General features: G+C 47.1%; 1 protein-coding gene across 7 annotated transcripts in view; it reads right to left on the minus strand.

Annotated features, from left to right (window-relative positions):
* Positions 1–4,026: 4,026 nt before the first annotated feature.
* Positions 4,027–17,691, minus strand: part of LOC101938488 (USP6 N-terminal-like protein) — a 175,228-nt gene continuing 161,563 nt past the window's right edge. For 5 of the 7 annotated variants that reach the window (XM_065591960.1, XM_065591958.1, XM_065591955.1 and 2 more), the window contains 3 exons: positions 15,299–15,398; positions 12,811–12,963; positions 4,027–10,571 (listed from right to left, as the gene is read on the minus strand). In XM_065591960.1, coding sequence (XP_065448032.1) covers positions 8,875–10,571; positions 12,811–12,963; positions 15,299–15,398 — 1,950 coding nt within the window. In that variant the 3' untranslated portion in view covers positions 4,027–8,874. The remainder of the gene's footprint in view (positions 10,572–12,810; positions 12,964–15,298; positions 15,399–17,691) is intronic. The other 2 variants (XR_010600465.1, XR_010600466.1) reach the window with 1 other exon arrangement.

Here is a 17,691-nt window from a genome sequence, read left to right on the forward strand (position 1 = left end):
CTGTAGGGGAGTATAACCTGAGTGTGCCAATAGGCTTGGCAGGGGGAGAGAACCCTTCATTACTAAAGTCTAATTCACATCTCAGCCTGTTTAGGTGTCTGGCTACAGCAGCTTGGTGGTTTCTTTGAAAAGAGGGGCATGGTGGTTGTGCCTCTAAGGCTGGTCTAGGGCAGTTGCAATGAATGGCTCCCACCCAGCATCCTCTTCTATTGATCTGTTTCCTCTACCTTGCCAGGGCCTGGGCCATGACCAAACCTGCTGGCAATTTCGAGTTAGAGGGGTAGCTCTAGGCCTGCACTTCTGTGCTTTTTCTCCCACTTCATCACATGGGTGGCAAGGTTAATTTTGTTAGTCATTTGAAACCTGTAATGAGAGTGGTGGCTCAGGTGTGAAATGGCTGATTTAATGGGTCTAGGTGCACTCAAAAGGGGTATTAGAGACCTTAGTAATAGCACTTGTCTGAGATAATTATGCTCTAAGCAGTATCAGATGCTGTTAGCAGCAGCAGCAGCAGCAGCAGCATTTACTCCCTGCTCTTACCATTTGGGGAATATGCAGCTACTTGGATTTGAGGCTACTGCCTGAGCAACAACTGCGGAAATGAACAGGTCGACACCAGATGTGGAAAATAGAGATTCCAGCTCAAGGAGACTTAGCTGCACAACGCTCTGCTTGAGCAAGCAGGGACTCAGCACCCTGAACATGATCCCAGCCAGGATCCTAGGTACAGACTCCAGGGCAGCTAGCCCCTCGGGTGGCCACAGGCTGGAATTTACACCTTCCCCTTCCCCAGCAGACAGACCCTAAAGGAAGAGGGTGGGATTAGCAGAAGCCCCATACTAAATTAGGCAGACAAGTTCCATTTGGGGGGAGGGGGGGTTGCACCACTTTGGAAAAACTCACCTTAATCATTATGGACCCTGGGGAGCTGCTCCATTTGGGATGAGAGTTAAGGTGGCAGTGGTGGGTTAGCCCAGCAGTGCCTCATGTGTCTCTAACCCTTGATCACGGAGGGGGTGGGGGGACAGCCCTGCCCTGCCCGTCTGTCATGAGACTAGACTCTCTAAGCCAGGCTGAGCAGTAAGTGCTGTTGCCCCTGCAGCTGACCTCTGCATTTAACAAGGAGGAGCTGAAGCTCTAGTGGCAGCCAGTGATGTGACCTTGTCTAGGCCAAGCTCTGCTAGAGAAGAGTGGAAGGCGCTAGGCCCCCAGCCACCAAAGGCCCCAGGTCTGAGTCTAGCTTTGCCTCCTGAGCTGTTTTTTTCCTTGTTCCTAAGAGCCTGAGAGAGAGCAGCAGTGCTTCCCAAGGCCTTGCTCTTTTTTTGACCAGGAGACCTCTACAGCTCTCCTGGGGAGATTGGCAGGGGAAGCAAACTTAAAGTAAAAGAGCTGGGCCCTGCAGCAGCTTTGTAGTGACATGCTGCTCTGAGCTCCTTTTGACTTGTTGGTTTTGTCTACTCACTTTCTGCTGTTAGCAGCGTCTATGTGAAATCTCCCCCAGGGCCGTGTGGTTAGAAAGTGCACTAGCGCACACATCAACCCTAGCTTTAGCCCTAGGGTACCAACCCATTAGCAAGTCTGATAGAATCACTGCCGCAATAACCTACAATGCAGGATGCCCAATAACAGGCACGATCCCCCTTCTCCCTCATGCTTAACAGAACTGTGCTCACCGGGGTCTGTTCCTTCTGCAGATGTTGCACAGAGCTGCTATGTTCGCTGCCTTGGAGCTAGGCCTATGCTTTGCGGGTTAGTGCTGCACCCTAGAGAAGAAAGCCAGTATTAACACTAGGCACAAATCCCAAATGAACCTGTCTCCATAATTTCTATCTGTGCCCTGACAGCAGATCCAGCAGGGGAAGGGAAGCTCCAGTGGGAACCAAAGGCAGGCACCATAGGAAGGGGGAGCTGGGCTGGGTCAACACTTTGTCTTTCAGGGAGGTAGATAATTTCTCTCTCCTCACATGGGCTGATCAGTAAGAAATACTGTTTTTAAAAAAGGAATTTTTCCCCCAGGGGAGGTTAAGGTGCTTCCAAAATCTGCTTCTGTAGAAGTACAGAGAATGTGCAGTACATTACAGTGCTGTATTAACTGCAGTATGTGACCTGTGTATCATTTTCCATTGATGTCACAATCAAGTTGGTTATAATCCAGCAGTGAAAAGGGTTTAAGTATCTCATTTTACTGCAAGGTAGCACGGGAGCAGGAAGATGAATGCTGCACAGAGTTTGCTTAAACAAGCCCCCCTCTTCTCCTTTAATACAGAGATGTGGCATGGGGCAGTTACAGGGCCCAGCAGGAGCTATGGTCACTGTGCCTGTATCTCTGTTAAAGATGGGACACAATTCATAACATCACAAGCTGTGCTACAGCTTTTATGAGACAGGACTACAGTGGAGGGTGACTGCTAGAGCATGAAGCTGTAGAAAACTAGGAGGCTGTAGGTGTTGGGCTAAGACAGCATTGAAAAGTGCTCCTGCCCCTGTTTAATTTTCACCTGAAGTTACCAGGCCACTGTATTAGAGCTGGGCAGAAAGCCTGAAGTTCTAACAGGATTGTTACTTTTAGCTAAGCCGAGCCCTTATCGTCTGCTACATTTCAAAACCTCATCTGCCCTGACAGTACTGGCGTAGTGTTATGCTCCATCTTAAATAAAAGGCCTAAAATTTACATCACCCTTCACTAAAGTGCAGCCAGCTCTGGTGTGGAACAATGCTGCATATGTTCAAATGCACAAAGGGGAAAAATTTGGAGTCAGCCCTTCCTTCCTTCCCCTGGTGCTTTGACTACCATCTACTTTTACAGAAAGTGGGAAAGGCACCACATGCTCCCTACATCTCTTCTAAGAGTGAGCTCAATAGTGTGAGCACTGAGTCTGTACTGACTCACCGGGCAGAGCTGTGGCCTTTGTCCTGTGAAGTGACACGATCCTGTGAATGGACTGACTGTAGTGATGCAGAGGGGAGGTGTGACTTACTAGAAAGCCTTGTGAGATCTTGAACTTAGTACACCTCTACCCACCCGCTATAACGTGACCCGATATAACACGGGTTTGCATATAGCGCGGTAGCAGGGTGGTGCTTTAAAGGGCCCGGCGCTCCGGCTGCTGTGGGGAGGCCTGGGCCTTTAAATCACCGCTGGAGCCCTGCCGCCGCTATCCCAGGGCTGCAGCAGCAGGGCTCGGCTGGCGATTTAAAGGGCCTGGGGCTCCCTGCGGCTGGAAACTGTATCAAGCCAGCTGCCCCCTATATTACATTTGGGCAGGGTTTCAACAAGCCACCCAAGAGCAGAAGAAAAAACCAAGCCAAGAAGGTTTTAAAAAAAGGGGGACCCTCTCCCCTTCCTCTCTAGACTATAGTACTAAGCAAAACCCTGCCTCCATCCTCTGAGCTGGCTCAGCAGTGAGGCTGAAGGATGGAATAAGCCCACTCCACCTCCACGGCTCTCTGAGTTAGATGGCGAGTGTCAGCAGGGATGGAAGCTGTAATCAAGTTGGGGGACAGGGCTTTCGCATACAGCTCAAGGGCTTTTTGATCCACACTCCTGGTAACATCCTCTTACATCTCTTCTCCCTCCCCAGCCTTTTTTCTTGTATGAACAGACCAGGGACAGGACTGAGGCAGCATGGGAGGATTTTGCATAGTTTTGCTGTACCTGTTCTTGCTCTGGAGCGAGGAGACATCAAGCTCCAGGTTGTCACTCAGGCCCCTCTCCCCAGCACTGAATGCAGAGAGCGTGTAGCCAGCGCCCAGCATGAATGGCATTTTCAAAGCTCCAGCTCTGCACAACTACACTAATTGTATCCAGAACACAGGACCCTTGAGCAGTTAACACTGCCTCAGGGGCAAGCAGGCAACATCCAGTTTTAGTTACACTATAAAAGCAGGGAGGTTGAAGTCCAAGGAAACCGAACCCCAATCTTAAGCTCCCCAACACAACGTAACAAGCAGCCACTGCAGTGGATTTGAGAAACAGGAGGAGGAGGATGCAGTTCATTGCCCTAGAAGAAAAACACTCTGCAGCTGTTTATGCTAAACTTCTTAAACTGTCATCATTACAACCATGTAAAACACAGTGTCGAACCCTCTGTACAGTCTGTTTGGACGAGTGTAAAAAGAAACGAGCATTTTGCTTTTCAAACCCCCTCCCTCCCCCCGCAAAAAAGCACATACATAACAATGGTTTAAAGAAATAACAATACATTAGAAAGAATCACAAAGGAAGATCTCCATGTTGTAAACAAAAGTAGCAATTGAAAATAAAAGCCAATGGTAGCAAATCTCTCAAAGTGCACCAAAGCGACACACCAGCCTCTAGTCCACTGAAACACAAAGGTTACAGTTTCAACAATGGGGGAGTTTCCTGGTGCTGCATTCCTGCCACAGGGCTCCACTGCCTCTGCTCAAAGTGCTAGTTCACCAACAAAAAAAACCAACAAAACAAAAAAGCCTAAATACCAATAAAACCCTACTCTTTTAAAACTAAATATATTTCAGCTAAGTAAAAGTTACCTTGGGGGAGGAAGCTGTTTTCCTGAGTTAGCATGAAATAACACTGGTTTTGCCATCTGATTGGGGGCATCCTAGGAGCCCTGCATTATTTGTAGAAGTGTCTTGGAATCTGTTTCCCCCCATACACACATGTGAAGCTGGGCATGATTGTTCTCCTCTCTGCTACCACACAGCTCCTTATCAAGCCCAGATACCACAATGAGGGGGGCAGTATAAGAACCTGAACAGAACCGACTGGAGTGAGAGGAGCTAGTTGTTAGTTACAATAAGCCCCCGCAATGATGGTGGGGAATGCCTGAACCTGACATGCTTAAATGGTCATTTGCAACAATAGATTGAAATGGAAAGATTTAAGTTGATTTGTATGTAAAATGTTAATTTCACAAACAAAAAAAGGAACATGTCTGTCTAGAAGCGAGGCATTGCACCAATGATACCCACCCACAGCAGCTGGCTCTGGCTGTTTAGGCCAGTAAAACCTTTGTGCAAAGACACTGATGAAGAAAAAAGACAAGAGTCTCATTGCTGTAGCAGCAGTCCCAGACACACAAATGGCTTTGCCTTCTCCTCACATTTTGGAACAAGTCCAAAAGGCAGCAAATGAACCAGTTTGGAGCAGGGTGGGGGTTGCCCAAACTGCCCAACTGAAGAGAAGACACTATAGGGACTGATGGCACTTACCCCCTCACCTTTAATGAGGACTCAAGGTCCTAGCTGCTCAGACTATGGTGGAGCCTGGTATGCTGTGACCTGTGGCCTCCAATGATGGTACTTTTATTATCGAAGAGGAAGGTGATCCTAAACCACTTGCCGTACAATGCTGCAGGGACCATTAGCAGTCTGAACCTAAGTCCACTGGAGTCAACAAGAGTCTTTCCACTGACTTCCATAGACTTTGGAACAGGTGCTAAGCTTCCAATTGGACTCCTCTTTTAGGAGAACACTGTATATATATTTCAGCTACTACCTCTGAGACAGGAGGTCAGGAAAACCCAAATAATTCTTGGAAAATACACACTTGGAATTAGCTTGGCTGCCCTCTCCCCAGTGAGATTTCATGAGAACAGGAGATACACATCCTGAATTCAACGTACGGGAGATGTTAGCCTTCATGGCGAGTATTGTGCATTAGGCAGCTATTCAATGTTCTAAAGACAATCCCCATTAAAAGTGTGTCTTACAAGAGGACCTCGATACTCTCCATCTCTGACCTCACACTGCCTACATACACCAGAACGAGCAAGGTCAGGCAAGCAGAAAAGTGAAGGTAAAGGGGTCTAATCTCCTATCACATGTGTGAGCTCAACTCCCGCTCAGGTTAGTGGAAGTTACATGTGCGCTTGGAGGAGAGAACAGACCCCAGCATACAGAAATCAAGCCTAGCGGCAGATGGCAGATACTTTAACATTTCCATTGCCCACTGGCTTCTAGAGCTCAAGGGGACACACACGGTTCTGAATTAAAGGATATTGCTCGTCCTACTGAAATACTGCCCAGGTAGAATACACTCAGACATGTTACTCTCCAAACTACTGCACAGTTATTGGGAAAGGACCACTAAAATAAAAGCAACTAAAGCACCTTTTCACTACAATTGAAAATGAGTTGTGGTGGCTGAGAATCATAATACTTAGGATTTATATAGCGCTTCTCCTCCAAGCGCTTTACAAACGTTACATCTAATCCCCACAGCACCCATGTGAGGTAGGACAGTCAGTATGCTTACTCCCATTTCATAGACGGGGAGAACAGGCAGAGAGGTTACGCGACTTGCCCAAGGCCAAAGAGGAAGCTGGTGGGAGAACAGGAATTTGAACAGGAGCTGCCAGAGCTGTGCTCAGAACATCTCTTGAGAGAAATGGGGAGCTCCCTTAGAGAGCTGACAGCTACATCGATATCGAACCGCCACACACAGCTGGTCACCTGTAGGGGGTCAGGAAGGAATCCCCCTCCCCCCCCAATGTATTCTGGGTCTCCTTCCTCTAAAGCATTGGCCATGGCTGGAGGTGAGACACTGGACAGGGTGGGCCAGGGCTCTGAGATGGCACCGAGCATTCTCTCTCTCTCTCATCTGCTTGGCTGGCTGGTTCTTGCTCACATGCTCAGGGGCGAAATGATCACGATAGGTCAGACTAGATGATCTGAATGTCCTTTATGGCTTTAATCTCTAGGGGCACGGCGGATAGCAATCCATCCATCGGGGATTGATTTATCATGTCTAGTGTAGACGTGATAAATCGATCCCCGATCGCTCTGCTGTCGACTCCTGTACTCCACTGCAGCAGGAGGCGGAAGTGGAGTTGATGGAAGAGTGGCGGCAGTTGGCCCAAGATACGTCGACTTCAGCTACGCTATTCTCGTAGCTGAAGTTGTGTATCTTAGGTCGATTCCCCGCACCCTCCAGGGTAGACCAGGCCTAGGACACATGTTTAGGAGCTGGTCCAAAGCCCACGAAAGTGAATGGGAGTCTTTCCATTGACTTCATTGGACTTTGGACCAGGCTTTTAGTATACTTCTACTCCCTAAGGGAGCCTTTTGCCAGTGTGCAGGGGACACATGTATCTATAGGCCTGCTTCAAGTATGATCTCAAAGCATCCTCAACTGTTGAAGGAGGCATCACATATAGTTAATTCTACAGAATCAAGTGGAATCAGGTTCCCCATTACAAAGCATGGATGTAATAACCATGCCTAGAGCTCTATATGCTGTACTTACAGTAATTCAGGCTCCTGAACTAGAAAACAGGACTGGCATTTTCCCATAATTACAGAATCTTTCCCCATTAGCGGTCAGCTTGCTTTTAAAGAAATCTTCATTCTCTAAGGGCAAGACATTTGCATTTCTGGACCACAGGCTTTAAGCTTTACAGGAAAGACGACTTCTTCGGAATCTTTGTGCCACAATTCTCTCTCTTGGCAGCGTCTTAGTCTGTTGATTTACAGCCAGACTATTTCAAGGAGGAGCTGAGCCAAGGTTTTCAGAACTTTGCCCACCTTCCTTTCTAACTCCCGTGTGGTTTCCACACTGACACTTCAATTGCTCAAAGCAGGGACCAGTGTAGATTTTGAAATTTTGATGAGAAGCGATCAAATCCTATTACGCTCTCGTGGCTTGCTAGCTAAAGCAAAAGACCAGCCAGGGCACTGCCTTCATTGCTCAAATAAGAATACATCCTGTGTTTATTAGCATCGCTACACACTGATTGGTCATTTACCAAGGCAGTGGCCTCCTTTTCCTTTCAGTCAGTCCTAAGGCAGTGAGCCCGCTCACTGTCCTGGCTTCACGGAGAATAGGACAAGATCAGATAGGCAGGTTGGAAAACTGATTGTAGCTCTGCTTCGACCTTCCATCCCTGTCACATGAAGAACTCAAGGAATCCAAACAAACATTTAGTGGATCAGCACAAACCTTCTGGAGGCTGGTGGAGAAGCATGGCACACGCACCTTTCCCACCTTGCCTTCTGCTTGCATCAGAAGTTAACTTTGCTTTCTGATAAATCCTAGCTACAGCCCAGAACAAACCCACCGAGAACAGAAGAACACTTCAGCACACAACATTCAGCTTCCCTTCAGGAAACCTCCCACTGCAAATGGAAAAGAGCTAGAGAACTAAGAATGGGCATACGACACTGCCCCATTGCACTCAAGGTGAAAAGATGCACAGTCTTTCCCCTGGGACTTGAGCTGTGCTCACCGGGATTTCTGGAATAAAGCTGGATGTTGCATAGACTTTATGGAAGGCTGGCTTTCCTGGTAAGAATACTCAATAGCCTTGTTTGAAGGACTGCTGGCTATTAGGACTTCGGAAAAATCTATTGCTGCAAAGGCCATTGGAAAAATGCTACTGGCCACACGGACCAAGTGCTCATTTGTAAAGAAGGCCCCTCTGTCTCTCTGTCTTCCCAAAGCTTCTCTATCTGTTTGTAAGAACGGCTCAAGACCCTCTGCATCATACCTATTCCCACCTTAACAGAAACTAAACTCTGGTTTATGAGACCAAGCTCTTGTGTTTATAAAAATGATGGGAGAAAAACAGTCAAAATATTTAGCACGTTAACCAGCTTTGCCTCTTCTCTGCACGTGAGCAGGGGTGAAAGCACTTTGTGATTTGTCCACGGAAAAAAACCCCCACAGACTTTTTAACCACCTCCGGCACCAATACATTGTCTATTGGCCACAGTACCAACTCCTGCATGCCTCCCCAAGCATTCGTACCAAACACAGCTCAGCACAGGATCATTTCCCGTCATCTCTACCCTGGGCTGTGTTGCCTTTTAGTTGCAAACCTTTATAAGGATGTCTCATGAATAGACAGGCAATGTAATTATATTGTTTGTTTCCCCTCCTTGCCCCTACCCCTGCTAAAATGTCACTGACTTGGACATTTGCATTGTGGAAGGGCAGCTTGGATAGAAACTGTTCTCTGAATGGGCTTTGGCAACCTTGGATGGTATTTTTGGCTTTGGGGGTAGACAGGGACGTGGCTCTCTCAATGCATTTAATGACTTCTGCGCACACTGGTTGGCAGCCACAACCTCAAGTTCTGCCCCTACGTCAGCTGCCGTCAAGGCTGCACCTACATGACGACTGCCCTCTTGCAAAGGCAATGCCATTTTTTTTTGGTTCAAGAAGTCCTGCTCGGTAGCATGAGCCACGTGAAGTGGGGTGGTGGTTTTAACTATTTTATAGGGGGTGGACTGCCCCTGTAAAGCCGGGGATGACAGGTGTCGGTCATGCAGACCCTCTGCCAGCTGAACTGCCCCAGAGTCAAGCATAGATAAGACTGGCACACTGCCGCTGCCACCAGACAGTCTCTGACAAGGAAGCGAGTTGAAGGCTGGGTGGCCCAGTCCTACTGTCTGCTGTGCTGAGTCTATGCTCCCTTCTGAGTGCATCCCCAGATCTGCAATCTCACCCACAGATGCAGACTTGGGTACCGAGGATTTTAAATCTGGTTTGTTCTGTGGCACTGCACCGCTAAGTTTCTCGATACTGGGCACCTGCCCAGAAGAGTTATCCTCACTGTACTCCAACTCGGATATGTTGTCATACTGAGATACGTTAGAAGGCCGTCTACCATCCTGCAAAGGGAGAGAGAGAGTATCAAGGGCTTTCTCCACCCACAGGACAGGCACTTGTACTTTCTCTGACAAGTCGCAAGGAGAAGCAAGGTTTTGTTCTGGTGCTGAGTGCGAGTCTGTACCGGGAGGCTGGTGCTGCTGCTCTGGAGGCAGCCCTGTCAGTAAATCCACTGGGAAGTTGGTAGCACTCGTGTCTTCAGGACTCGAGACGTTTTGCACAGAAGTGTCTGAGGGTCTTTGTTCGGCAAGGGAAGGAAGAGACGGTGTTTGGTTTGGCAACTCCTGACCTGCTAATATATTATTGTGATTGACAGGCAGGTCTACTTGGGGATTGTGACTCTGGGTGGCAATGTCCCCTGCAGAGTTGTCCATGGCTGACCCTTCGGGTTGTGCTTGCTGAGGTGCCTGCAGCTGAGCTGTGTCGAGAATGGCCTGGTTTGTGTTGCCTACAGCAGGGGAGGGGCTCTGTTCCTGCAGTTCCTCTTTACCACTTCCTGCACTGAGAGACTGAAGACTCTCTTGTGAGACAGCCTCCCTGCTCACTGGTGGTGCATCCTGGCTCTCCGGGAGGGCCTGAACCTCATTCTCCTCTGGAGGAGACAGCTCCCGTGATGGGGTTTCACCAGCAACTTTCTTTGGTGACTCCACATGATTTTCTTCTCCATGCTGGTTTTCCTCTTGGCATTGCTTGTGGCCCTTAAATGGATGCTGATGCACATCTGTTGCTGCTGCCGGCGAGGGAGGCCCATCCTGCGGCAGAGGAGGGAGCCTCTCGTTTATTGCCATGTTCGCGTTACCAATAGTTTCATTCAGATGAGCAGGGCTGTTGTTTGGAGAGGACAGCTTTGTAGCTCGGTCAGGGTCGAGGTCAGTGGCAGCCTTATTCTGGCCATTCGCTGCAATGCTGGGTTTCAGTGCCACGAGATTTAGAGAAAGCTCCAGCCCCAATGGTTTCTTAGGGAATTCTTCAGGTTTTGCTATAAGGAAAAAAAAACACACATATTAAGCTTTAACAAGTCCAGAAAGACAGGCCATTGGGAGAGATCTGAATCATGTCGAACAAACATCGGCCCTTCAAAAGGAAAACAGGGGAACTGAGTGGCCCAAGGTCACAGAGCCGGTCAGTGGCAGAGTGGTAACAGAACACAGGTCTCCAGTGCCCTATCAGTCTGACCACCACAGTGCTTCCCCAGGAGTGAAAAGCCTGAGCGGTTGAGAGAAGAGATCTGAGCCAGAGGATTTCCACACCTCCAGGCTGATGGGTTTATTTTATTGTTATTGTTAGCACCTATTTTAACTTCAGTGATGAACCAGCTGGATAAAGGAGGCCTTTGTTAAAGATTCACATCTCCTTCCCCTTCACCTACAGTGGTAGAGCTCACAAAAGACACCCCCTGAGGTCTCCCAGAGGTCAGCCCCCAAAAGCAGGATGCACCAGACTTGACATTTCTGATACTGTTACGGTATAAACAAGCAAAGCAAAGCAGGTGGGCACTGGGAGTCAGGACTCCTGGGTTTTATTCATTGTGCAGCTCTGAGTAAGTCACTTAACCTCCGTCTCTGTTTAGCTGTAAAATGGACATACTTCGCTGTTCGCAACTTTGTTGTGAGCCTTCAGGCAAGGCTGAATCTTTACACAGGGCAAGATGCATGAGTCAGCATGCATCTGCACCTGTCCAGAGGCAGCCAGGCAAAGGAATGGTGACCCATCACGGTGCCTTTCTTGGATCTCCCTGTATTCCACAGGGAAATTCATGTGTGCTAGTTTCTTGTCAGGTGCTGCTACCTCCTCCCCCTGCCTACCTCTGTGTGTGTGTGTGTGTGTGTGTGTGTGTGTGGGGGGGGGGGGGGGGGGGGGGGGGGGGGGGGAGGAGGAGAGAGAGAGAGAGAGAGAGAGAGAGGAAGGGAGAGAGAGCTCATCCCCTCCTCTATGCACACACCAGCAACCTGGGTAGCCTGTAAAGCAGAGCAGAGGGGAAGTTATCATATTCTGTTATTCCCCTGCACAAGCATGTACGGCAAGTGACAATCTCAACCTTAAGTTTTGCAATCTTTTCTCAGAGGAGCTCAAAGTTCTTTACTGATATCAATCAATGATCACGTTCAATAATTAATTCCCTCTTACCATATAAGAAAAGCATTTCCATGTGTGTTTGTGTTGTCAGCTGATCAGGGTTTATTAGTCTGATTATACATAGTCCCAAACGGGAGTTCTGATAAAAGTTAAACTGGCTCCAAACCACCCTGATTTGAGGTTGCAGAACCTGGTTCCCCTTAGCCAATCTCTAGTTACAGCCTTACACAAGAGTTCCTCACAGCAGACTTAGAGAGAACTGCAGACTCACAGTTCAGTGCAATTATGCTGTATTCATGTACTTACCCAGGTGGGGTTTTGTAGGTTTCTAATGAGTGTTTCATTTATTTTTCAATAAGTGTTTCTACAGCAGGAGCCATAGCCAACTGAGGTTCCATCTCGTGTATGATGAAGGATTTATGCTAAGGGGGCTCTATCTAACCACTCTCCGGGAATACAATGCTACAACATAAAGAGGGCAATTACCATGGCAACCCCTGCACTATGTGAAACACAACATTGCCCCTCCCTGCCCTGTGAAGTGCCAGTGGCTGGGAAGTTCACACACCCAGAAAATCTGTGTAACCAAAACAACGCACGCAGACCACAGCTGCAACATCTGGCTCAATTTAAACGTGCAAAGACTCTGCAAATCAGAACAACAACAAAATACCCAGGAAGAGCAGAGTGATACAACTTGGGGCTTAAAAAAAAAAAAAAAATCACATCAATGACAAACGGCACATAGGGCCAGATTTTCAAAAGAGCTCAGCATGCCTGGTGCTGAGTTTTGCCGAAAAATCCACGTATCTCCCTAGGAGCTGTTGGCCCAGGAGCTGTCTGGTCCCAGATTACTACGTTGACATAAAGCCACCATTGCTCAACTCAGTCTATCTTTGCACCCAAGAGATCTCAAACAGAACAGAGAACCGGGGTCACACAGTTGCCTCTGCAATTCAGAAGGCCACAGCAGTTAGCCTTTTCCTGCTGTTTACAGAGAAAAGAATCCTGAAAAAATTGCATTGCTCTGGCCTTGAAAGATATGGTTAGTGCTGGCATCAAGGAGTTAATTTCAACTGCTTGGCCTACCCTGGGCTGCAGTAGAAAAATTGAAATTAATGCTGCTTTCATGCTCTGCCTACCTGGGGGCGGAAGGTCAAATTTCATTTTGCGCAATTCAGTCATGGACGTTTGCAATTGTTCAATAATAATATCATCTTCATAATGCAGAGAAGCAGAAATTCTCTCCTGCAGGAATTCCCTTAAGTCCTCCAGGGACATCTTCAGTAAGCGTTCTAGCGGACAGCAGAAAACACAACAAAATATGAGAACAACATGGTATCTCAATTAGAGAGAGAGAGAGAGAGAGAGAGAGAGAGAGAGATCCAGACAGTGTTTCTACTGGATCAGCAGTTTTAACTCTATCAGTATAGGACATTTGTTTTACATTTAAGTTACAATGTGGGGCAGAAGAAACAATGCATGGCTTCCTTTTTCCATGTGTTTTTCTGCCCGGTATTTATGGTTCTCTCAAGTCGATCTCTAGTCCCAATCCTGCAAACATTTATGTTTGCATGTAACTTTACTCAGGTGAGTAGTTCTCATGGTCTTCAATGGGATCACTGAATGAGTAAGATTATGCAGGTGCATAAATGTTTCCAGGTTCAGGGCCTTGGTTCAGTGACAGAATGAGTCTGACTGTTCCTGAATGTTTCTTTTGCACCTCTAGGGGGAGTAAATCTGCATGTTACAGACACAACAGATTAATGGTGGATAGGGCAACCTGAGGTTGCTCAGCACAGACATTCAGAATTGGTGCTTCACACTCTTCCCGTATCTAATATATGATTTCACAGCCATCTGTGATGGAGAGCAGCCACTGCCATTAGCCACCTGTCCCACTGCATTGTTCATCAAGGCTTAATTTGTCCAGTCTTCCTCTCTTTTTCTTTACATACATTACTTCACATGCACAAACCAGTCCACATGGAGACTTAGTGCACAGCAAGCGGAGGTGTAAATCTACCCTGCGTGCCTGCCATGCACTAGCTGGCTGAGCGGACCCTGCTACTGCACACTAAAAAGTTCCACAGTGCACTTGGGTCTACCGCTAAGATTTCTTTCTTGGTAAGACTTTTAAACAATTATATGAAGTTTAGGATGGATGGAGATAAATAGCATTCACCCACTTATAAATGCACCTACCCTGCTAATGTACTAATGGTATCCATGTGATGGATGGATGCATGGTTACCATGCACTTTTGACCATTACACCTGCACTCCGTCCACTAATCCATCTCTTTAGGCTTTATTCAAACATTCCAAACCTCAGAGCAGCTTCAAACCCCTGCATTTGTCCTGTTCCCTCTAAAAAAGATGCACTGGCCAAAGCCTTCAATGAGCAATATTCACTACTGCCCAGTGACAGGTTTAGGAGCTGACCCCTCTGTCCTGTGACTGGTATGGCTACAAAGGAGAGCCTTGTACCACTGGAAAGAGGAGATGCTGAGTTCTCCAATAAGACCAGCAGGGCCACGAAGTCCTGAAATATCTAACTGTAAGGCAGTGACATTTTTATATAAATAAAAGCAATTTCAGGTCATTTTTAGAAGTATTTTTATAAATACATTATTGTATTGCTCTCTCCTCTGAGCCTTGTTTAGTTGGACTAAGGAACATTACTTTGCAGAAGAAGAGATGCAAATAAAACAAAATAGTCCCACTAACATTTTCAAATGTGCTCTAAAACACTCAAAATAGTTTTTCTGTAAAGCATGTTATACATGTATACAATACCGTACATGGCATCAGAAAGCGCATTTTGCAATGTTTACAGTTCTGTAGATTGGGCCCAGGATTGCAGCATGGTGGGGGACTTTTTTTTTTTTTTTTTTTTTTTAAGACTTTGGATGTTTCAGTGCAGGAACTGTGCCTTCTTTGGTGTATGTACAGCACCTAGCGCTAACAGAACCAAGCAATCAACCACAAAGCATTCATCTCCACTGCCAATGTGCGCTGAGCAAGGCAGAGCTCCTATAGGACATACTGCCCTGGTCCACTGATGGGAATTTCCCAGTGGCTGATGGAAGTCCTGCAGCAGAGGATGCCCTGAGTAATCTCTCTTCTCTCCCTCAGTATACTGAGCAGGTGGGATTTGGCCCTTGGGGAGTAGATGTGAAAAGGCCAATATGCCTTTTTTGAGGGCAAAGGCATAGTTCCCCTCTGGCGTTAAGAGTCAAACACGGGACTATGTGTAGTAATTTGCTTTCTCTGAAATCCGGGTGAGGCCTGAAACGGCACCAGTCTGTAATGCCCAGTAGGGGTTGCATGATATCATACATGTGTAAATCCAACGATACAGAGAAAAAAGCCAAACGGCCAACTGTGGGGCCCCATCCGGCTAACTTCAGACATGGTGTAAATGGACACAGCTTCAGGAGATGCATCCATTTTGGTTAGATCTGTAGCTTGGTCCAATTAAAGTAAAAGAAAAACTTTCAAACCAATGCTGGGCTGGTCTCTCCCTAAGCCCTTCCTGACTAAGGAGGTTAAATCTAACCCCCAGGCTCTAATGATAGGATCATCCCGGCTGAATGGGGAAATCGAGCGAGTCTGCTGAGCCGCTTACTTTTGTGCAGCTTCAGGATGGTGTATGCCATAGCTGTCAGAACCCGTTCTCCTTCCAGGATGTAGATATCCCACAACCGCAAGGTGAGCGTGAAGGGAGTCTGTTTACAAAAAGAAGCAGGTTAGATGATGTGATGATTTGGGGAATCTGCCTGTAAAACATATGGATTCTGGGTGAGATTATGAACCCTTTCCCTGTAAGTATCTATACTAATCTGCCAATTTCATCTGAGGCTCGTTGGCTTCTCTCTGTGCTTTTGCCTTTATGCTGGATCGAAATTCTAAAGGCGGGTGACAAAGGGCTAACAAAAGAGGGTCACTGACTTAACATTACTTGACATGGAACAGCACTAAACAACAGTCTGCCTCCCGACCAGGAGAAGGGATTTATCAGGGGAGAGCTCACCTAGCAACAAAGTTACCCATAACACACTGTGGTCCCCTATTGAGGCTGACCAGGGAGTCACCTGATGTAGGAGACAGGAAGGTGATAAAGGGCAGAAGCTGGTCTATTTGCTCGCTCTCTTTAGCCATTTTTCACCAGCTGAAGAGGAGTGAAGCTGCTTTGGGAGCTGGGTGAGGCAAAGCAGGGGAGATCCCACCTACATGAACACACAGTGTGAGCTAGAGTGAGAGGAAATGCACATAGGATGTATTATTTTGTATGGATCTGTGTATTTCTCATGCAATTTAGTAAAGAGCAACAGCACCGTAGAACTCTGTGCAGTGTGTGTTATATGCTACAACTACCATGGGGCCTGTGAGTTAAATTGTATCTCTGAAGGCTCACCCCTTTGGTGGGATTCTGGGAGTGGTTGCGTTTAAATGACAGGGGCAGTCTGAGGAGTCAGCACTGGTTCCGAGGGTTAGGGAGCGGGGCTGCCTGGTTGCAGCTCTCCGGGTTGTATGGTGCTAGGCAGAGGGTCTGCACTCAAAGAGCATCAAGGGACCCCAAGACTGGGGCAGTGCCTGGAATCTGTTCAGACTTGAGGCTTAAAACACCAGGGGATCCAGATGCTGGATTCCCGTCCCAGCACTGTGGTGGTCTGCCAGCAAGGGGAATCGGACACGATCTGTAACAGATGGCATGGGTATTTTGCCCCAGGGCAATTCTAGCTGGATTGATCTGCTCAGGAACGCCAGTGCATAGAATGTGCCATAAACCTTCCAATTAACACCCCAACATAGCACAGAGAGATGCTTTGTTTTCAGGACCGATTTAGGGTTATGCGTGTATTATGAGCTACAATTCTGGTTTTAAAACAATTGTTCACATGCTTGGCTGGCCAGAGAGTTGCAGTTAAGACAGATACAACGTTCCTTCTTTGGGACCGTAAGGTGAAAAAAATTCAATCTAAGCCAACTTGAAAATGGATTCCCTACCTTGAAAAGTCGTTACTATATTTAGTTTTGCAAGTATGTGAAAGCTTTGCTATTTTCAAGGCTGGACATGAGAATCAGCAGAACAGACCAGGGCCTGTTTAATTGGATGATCCTGGGGCCTGTCTAGTATATTAAGGCAGCTTTGCACTGCTCTGGTGGCACAAAGCTGCCCTCAAGCCAGCAGTGTGGGAATTCCACCAGTGTAGGGGAATCTTTTGTGGCACACAGCCACTGAAGTGGCGCCTTTGCCGCTCCCTGCGGCTATGACCATAGAAGTGTGGTTGGAGAAAAGAAGTGGAGCAGACTCCCTTACACATTTGATTCCTGCCTGCTGGAATATCTTGTAGGGGCCATTGGCAGCTGCTCTATGCCAGCAGCCAGACCAATTTAAACAGAAGTGGTTGACTGTCAGAGGTGTTGAGCAACCTCATTTCCCAGTAAAGTCAGTGAGAACTGCAGGTGGCTTAACAACTTAGACAATTGGGCCATTTCTGTTGTGATATCTAATTATGGACTCATGAGCCTACATTTATTTGCTGAAGTTTAAAAATTTTGGCCACAGCAGTTAATTTAATTCAGAGTATATGAACTTTACATGACTATACTATACTGCCTTCAATCCAAAGATCTCAAAGTCCTTTACAAGTGTAATGAACTCACTCTACTCAGGTAGGTATTATCTTCTTTATAAAGCTGGGGATGCTCAGTGAGGGTAAGTGATTTAGCAGATTTGTTGCAGAGCCAAGGAAAATAAAAATCTGACTCCCACGCCTATACTTTTGCCCTAAAACCATCTTTCCATCTATTATTCATGGTGTGACCGTCTGAGTGGCATGCAGTTATTTTAAGCCTATCTCCTGCCGGGTATATGCTTTATGAAAATATGCAAAATATCTTGGCCTCTAAAATATTCATAGAATCTTATTAGAAAAATATGTAAAAATTCCCAGATGCACTAGAGAAAATCAACTCTGGATCCAGGTTGCCAAGTAGAAGCTCTCCAGGAACAGC

The sequence above is a fragment of the Chrysemys picta genome, chromosome 4 (genome assembly GCF_011386835.1).
Source record: "Chrysemys picta bellii isolate R12L10 chromosome 4, ASM1138683v2, whole genome shotgun sequence".
NCBI lineage: Eukaryota > Metazoa > Chordata > Testudines > Emydidae > Chrysemys > Chrysemys picta.